The 7177-nt window shown below is 38.1% G+C and overlaps 1 protein-coding gene across 5 annotated transcripts in view; it reads right to left on the bottom strand.

Moving 5' to 3' along the window:
* The window catches only part of COL15A1 (collagen type XV alpha 1 chain), a 122087-nt gene extending 115309 nt beyond the window's left edge, over nt 1–6778 (bottom strand). For all 5 annotated transcript variants that reach the window (XM_066189928.1, XM_066189954.1, XM_066189945.1 and 2 more), the window contains exons 1-2: nt 6642–6778; nt 6443–6525 (exon numbers count right to left, since the gene is read on the bottom strand). In XM_066189928.1, coding sequence (XP_066046025.1) covers nt 6443–6525; nt 6642–6703 — 145 coding nt within the window. In that variant the 5' untranslated portion in view covers nt 6704–6778. The remainder of the gene's footprint in view (nt 1–6442; nt 6526–6641) is intronic.
* Between the last annotated feature and the right edge of the window lie 399 nt (nt 6779–7177).

Raw genomic sequence — 7177 nt, forward strand, 5'->3', positions numbered from 1 at the left:
GAAACTGTTCTTCAGCAAACCCCAGTTACAGGCTATTCAAAATATCCTCAGCTTATAGGAAATTTTGAAGCATGTCTTGGAGTACTATTCTTTTCTCTCAAGAGTCATCAACTTAGTCTTTAGCAGGCAGCAAAAAATTAAAATTATTTCTAGGTGTGTTCTGTTCTCTTTGAGTTAGGTTATGTGTATCACTTGTAAGAAGGGCAGTGATTATAAAATGCAATGAGTAATGACAGATGCTATAACGCCGTCTTAGTCACCAACCATCAGAAATGTACAGAGGAAATCAAAAGCTGTATTCAGCTTTCCAAAGAAACAGAGACAGACATCATGACTATGCATGGAACTCTGATTTCACACTTCAGAGGAAGGTATGTCACAAATAGGACTGGAAGTTTAATCCTACCTGAGCAGTTATAAGCTACTGTGGTAATTCTTCACAGCAAGAAGTGAATTCAGTGGCAGCAGAGGAGGTAGACCCAGAGTCATAAGAGGTTCCCAAATATAGAATGAACTGGCTGAAGCCATTATGTGTCAACATTTTGTCTTCTGTATTAAAGATGAAGCAAAAGACCAGGAGTGATGGGGAAGTTCATATTCAAATCTCATTGCTGAATCACTATTACCAGATTTAGGCTTCCGGTGACTGAATGTTTGGAATAAAACACATTTGAGTGCCTCCAGAAAATCCTGGTTCTCCTCAGAACCCTTCAGGAAAACTTGGTACAGACCCCAGTTCTTTTCAGACTGGGCTGTAAGACATTCAGAAATTATTTTAAATACTGCAATTCTTTTTCAGGACACATTCAACTCTGCTCAAGCTTTTCCAAGCCTTGGGAAAGCTTTTCCCAAGGCTTTCTGGCCAGAAAGTTTAGTGAATAATAATCTATCATTTCATGCTGCTTATATGCAAATACATTAAAACTGAAGTTTGCTCATTTTACTCATTCTTAGGGAGAATTCTACCTGCATCTGACTCTCTGCGACATCTGTGAGTTTTTAGGTTTGGGAGCAGGAGCTACTAGAGTTGGGAAAGTTTCATGAAGGGAATTTACAGTCTAAATTGCTGGTTGATTTTGTTGTTTTATGAACCTGCAGTAATCGCATGGGTTGGCCAAAGGGGAAAAGATTGTTGGAGGACTAATGATGACAAAGAGGCATACTCTCTTAAATAGTTATCATTAATGACAGCCTAAATAAAGCAATCAGATTCTACTAAACTGTAAAATTTACTGTCTTTCTAGCCAAGGCACACTTGCATAATTTGGCAAAGCTACTACATGAATTTGGTCAAATGTGAGTTACGACTACAAGAAAAACCAAACTGATCCATGGCTAACATAGCAAAGGAAAAGGGAAGAACTCTCAGGCAAAGGGACAGGCAGCCCCCAAAACAAGCATTTGATCTCATAATTAACATGTTAGAAAAAGAAATATGTTCTTTAGAACCCTTTGAATATACCAAACATAAGCAATGCAGGCAAATCTTTCCTCCTGAGGCTCATTTATTGAAATGATCCTTCAAATCTAAATGCAAGTGGCAAATGCAAGCACAAATGTGATTTTGAGTTCTATCAAGATCAAGGAAACAACTGCTTACTCCAGACTTCCAGTGTGCCCAAGGACGCCTCCAGAGAGGAAATGAAGCCTGTTATTATAACACTATATCCTCCCCAGTTGGTTTCCTCTTCTGAGGCTTCAAAAGAAAGCTAAAAGCCATCTTCTGTTGCCTGATAGAGTCACTTAGGAAGCATGTAGTTTATTGTCCAAGAGAATTAACATGTAGCGTGTTACACAGAAAAAGAATCCACTTAGAAAAGTGAAGAATGGAACAAATTTTCCAAGTCAGGTTTCTTCTACTGTTATTATCAATCTCTTCAGCTACTGAAAAAGGTGACCCCAACTGAAACCAACTGATTTTCTAATGTAAATTACTATGTTTTGCATGGAAAGGCCTTTTATCAACTATGAAATCAGGTTCGGCTCCACATTAAAAACATGAACAACAGCTGGTAACAGCTTGAAGACGTGCCTGGAGGGTCACAGTGGCTCATTCAGTTTAGACTCAGTTGCAGTTTGATGATGTCCAAATGCTCAGTCTGGTACAAGAGGATTGCAATGCCATCTGAGTTCTCTTTAAGGAGGACTGTGCTTTATTATTGCAGTAATTGTATCCTGTCTTTGGAAAGAATGGATTGAGCCATCCCTATCACACGTGTGATTGCACACGGTTGATGCTCAGAGAGCACACAGCAATGACTTGGTAGAAGCAAGATTTGAGATGTACAGACAAGCTTGTTTACACTCATTATGTCAGCTTGCTGTGAAAAGAAGTTCTGGTTTGCCGCTTGTAAGGATCACACCAGTTGATCATCAGCCAATGAAAGTCAATAATTCAGGATTCCTCCATTAAACTCAGCAGGTCAGGAGTGCAAAGTTTATGTCAACAGCCTAATGACCGCCTTTCTGTGTACAGACGGCCAATGAAAGAGATAAATATTTACTTTATGTAAACTATTGCTAAGCATGTTACTTAGGCCAAGAAAGAGCTGTTCAGCTTGGGTAATAATAAAACCCAGATGCCAATGAGAAATTTGCGAAACTTCTTTTAGAGCTCATTAACATAACATAAACTGCAGAACCACACACATTTAAACATATTTTTCCTATATTTTTTTAAAATGCAGCCACTGATTTGACTGTAAAGAACTGAGAAACACTGATAACTGCCTAGATAACCTAAAAGAATAAATGTGACTTCTGCAAGAAGCTAGAGCAAGTCATAGGGAAGGATTCAAACTTCAGCAGGGTTAGCACTGAAATTTTCTAACTTTAGGTCTGTCCACAGTTCGGGTGCCAGCCTGTTCAGGGCTGTGCTCTGAGTGCCTTCTGTTCACTAACTTAATTTGTTGTTGAAGAAGAAAAACATGTTAAAAGCAGCCAGGGTAATCAGTGTAAGCCAAGATACATTATCAGGCATAATTAGGGCCAAGTACATGCACTGCAAGGAAGTGCCAGATAAGAAAAGACAGACCACACTTTTATGAACAGATAGATACATGCTTAATTGTCAATAGAACAAGAGAGAAGTGGTGAAATAATTCATTAAGACACCAACATATCTTCAGTCCTCCCGCACAAAACCAAGAAGAATAGGGTACTGTATTTGCATAATTTTTGTGGACACAAGAGAAAAACTGCAAAAGCTCTCCATGGTTCAAATTACACTACATTTGGGTGAAGAGGAAGAAAACATTTCATTCGTTACCTATTTGTACATGTGCAATGCTAGCTGCAGTGAAATGGACAGTGGAATGAAACTTTCAACAGAGATAGTAAAATCCATCACTCTAACTCACAGAAACTGCTGAGATTTCAGAACTCCTCTTCAGTTCCACTCTGAAGCAAGGTCACATTATTTCTTAAAAGTTTTGTTGAAACAATGACCAAATTCCATCAATTTGCAGACCATGCAATTGAATTTTAAAGTTCTGAACTAAATATTTCAAAGTTTTAAATATTTGTTTTACAACTAGTAGTTCATTACTTTATATATGTTTTTATACACTTTCATTGTATTTATTTTCTCTTTTATTCTACTACGAAAGCAGTAGCCAGACATTCTAGGACTTGGAGATGAAAGCAACACTTCTACTACAAGAAAAGACCCAACATCCCACAAGTCTGCTGAAACGTAAAACCAGAGCCCAGAAGTTCTCAAACAATTTCAAAGACTGTCATCTGAATTTTTCCCCTGCAACTTCCCAGCATTCTTTTTTATCCCCCCTTTTTCTGTGTAGGAAATAATCATAACTAGACAATTTCCTCAAGGAAAACAAGACTTGGTCAAAACATTGTTCCTGATAGGAAACCAATTAAAATTTTCTGACTAGTTTTTCTAGTATCTCTCACAAAGTCATGAAAGAGCTCAAGCCCTCCACTGGAGGTCTGCTGAGGCTTTTGTTTTATTCAGCACTCTCAACCCTGCCTCACAATACAGTGCTCCCTTGGGGAAAACAAAAGACAAAGATGGTAAAGGCAAAGATGGCGAATTTTTCTAAACTCTGAGGGTCATTCTTTGTTTTCAGATTTGTAAAAAATAAGTTGCCCTTCCCCAACCCTCGGTGAGTAGTCCAATCCCTGAACAATTTTCTTGCCATTATTTAATCAACTCAAGAACATCTCAAGGTATTTTTTCCCTTTTGCATGTAGCCAACACAATGGTACAACAAAAGGTGCCTGCACTGTTCTTCTAAAACCACATTTACTCATTCACAGTTTCTCTTTCATTCAAAGGAATTTAGAGATATGAATCTGTGCTACAGGTAGATAGAGTAGAGCTAGGCTCAGAAAAGCAGTACAGCATTATTCACGGGGCTGGAGAATCCTGGAAAGCAGTAACCTAGAAGAAGAGTGTGACAAAAAGGACAGTGAATAAAGCACATGTTTAGCAGCAAAAGGCCTGAATACCAGAGGACCGACTCATCACTTTGTCCTCAAACATTTTCATCTTAAATACGCAGTTTATTTCTGCGCACTCTGCTGCTGAAAGGAACTGTGAGAAAGAAAAATGAGATTATTTCTCCAACAGTTAGACTACTGAAAGATTTCAAGTATGGAACTCTTCTCTTCAGTTGCAAGTAGAATTTGTATTAGCCATCCATTTGCAGTACCAGAAGGAAAAGAATATTATTCCTGTCTCTGATGTTCAACACCTGATTTCAGAAGATGAAATAATTTAAACCAAGCATCAGGAAAATATGTTGTGTAATGGAAAGCATGAGACCCCAAAGTTCACTATCCCCAGTGTCAAACACTTAAAAATCAGATATGAAAAAAACTCAGTAAATATTTGGGAACAGGAACTTTTGTATTAGCAGACAAATGAGTAGGGAACATTTGGCCAAGACAATCATGAAGGAAGGAACACATAACCAGAGCAGTCTCCAGTGATCTCAGGACATTTCCATAACTCCATTTGATCTTCATTCATGGTAAGGTTAGGAGTCTTTCCAGCAGCAGTAAAATTCTGCACTGGAAGAAACTGTCCTGAAACAATAGGGACTATCTTTCCTACCTCTGACAAATGATCTGACGTTCACAGGTAGGATATTTTAAAAAAACCCAGATCTTCAGGTAATAGAAACAAGCATAGATTCACCAAAAAAAAAAAAAAAAAGTTGTGTGTCAAATAAATATTTGAAGTTTTTGTCACTTTACTTGCAGTTCTAATAATCTTCTGTTTATTAACTTGTGTGAGCCAAAATTTGGTTCTTTCCTGTCTAGACCTCTCTCATGCACTCCCATTCATCAGCTCAAGAAAAACATTTTCACCTGATGCAGGTCTGCCTCCAGTGGATAGACAACATATTGTATATCAGTCACCATTCACACATATATTTCTTAATTCTAAGAGCTGGTTTCATCTTGTTTCCTTAATTAGTATTATGTAATATACAGCATTACATATTTCTCATCTGTGCCTATAACATTTTTTAGTGATAACTAACCTGTGGCTTTTTCTCTTGCTGAAATAGCTACCTGGGGCTTTTAGATGCCAAAGTGTCAGTGATCTATGACAGTGCCAATTAAAAAGGTAAAAACCAATCAGAGTAACATTAAAGTCTTCATGTGTGGTATCTACTTCCCATCAAAACTTTCTAATACTCCTATCACACATTTATCTAGAAGTCATTTACATACCAAAATCCAACTATTTTTGCAAGAAAGTTATAAAAGCTTTTTGGTGTAGATTTCATTATTCCTAATGGCAAAATAATATGTGAAGCTTTTTCACTTTTCTCAAAATTACATGTAAACTTTTAAATCAGTGTTCTCTCTCACTAGTTAAATGTGAGGCTACGGCTTCCAGAGATGCTGAGGAATTTGGCTCTGTTACAAGAACGTATGATCTGAAATTACAAAAAGACTTTTCACTGAAAGTCCATGAAGACTGGACTGGTAAAACTAAACATTTAATTCAAGAGATTAGAAAATCTCAATTTGTTCAGACTCTTACCAGGAGAAATCTCTATGCACTGGAACAAGGATCACATCTCTGTCTTTGCACTCACACAATGCCTGGCACATTCCTGATATGCCCACAGTGACACATATATCTGTCCTAATTCTAAAAACATTCAGTATTCTGAATTTCTTTAAAGTACTTTCTGTTAATTATTACACTCTGAAGATATATTGAGAAAGCAGTCATGATGGGCTGCCTTAGAGCTGGAGAACCAATGTATTTATTTACCCTCATCCGGAATGAATGGGAATTTAAGCTCCTAACTCACAGCAGCTTTCCTATATGAAATGATGAACAACAAGAAGAAGAGAAAATGAAGATCTTAAACTGCAGATTCTCTTTCCATATTAGGAAAGCAAATCTTAAAATTCTCACTTACTCTCAATTTATAAACATGATTAGGAGAAGCCTTACCTTCTATGATCTGAGCTGCAGCACCAACATGGATTGACAAGCCAAAGAGCAGTAGCGACAATTCCCAGGTCCACCAGGTGTGCCTGGAGCAGGTTGCCAAAAAAAAGGAGGAGTGGGGGAAGAATGAGACCAAAGAGTGTAACACAGAAACATATGGGGAAAAAAAGAAAAAGTAAAATTCAGAAGCAAGAGTTCTTACCATGAGAGCATTTTTCTGAAAGTCAGTTGAAAGAACTTAAGTGAGGAAAAAGCACAGTGCATATGAGTTTTATGCTTATGAAAATAAGAAGTTAATAAAAACTGAAGCCTGCTGTTTCTCCTCCAACATTCAGACACAAGTGGAACAAAGGCAGCACTCAGGCTCTCTGTGTGACTCACTGCAATTCACTGCTCCAGCTCTGAAATCTGACTCCGTGTAGACTTTCCTGTCAGATGACTGCCGAAAACTTCCTACTGTATTTATGGATGGACACCATTACTGCTATACACCATTCCAGCGCTGTCATTATCCAACCCTGTCTTTAACTGCTGTGTACCCTGACAGGCAGTAACACAGCTCCTCCAGCTTCCTCTCCCGCCGCTCCCACTGCTCCACAACCTCCACTTAGCCAATAAAATATAACCTCCAAAATCCCTCCATCCAGCCTCACACAGGCAGTGGCAGAAATTTTTATATGGAATGGACATTCCTACTGCCATTTTAGCCAAACTTTACCAGAAGTAAGTCTGAAGATA

This window comes from Chamaea fasciata, unplaced genomic scaffold (assembly GCF_029207755.1).
Source record: "Chamaea fasciata isolate MVZ Bird 193981 ecotype frontalis unplaced genomic scaffold, bChaFas1.0.hap1 SCAF_1, whole genome shotgun sequence".
In the NCBI taxonomy this organism is placed as follows: domain Eukaryota; kingdom Metazoa; phylum Chordata; class Aves; order Passeriformes; family Sylviidae; genus Chamaea; species Chamaea fasciata.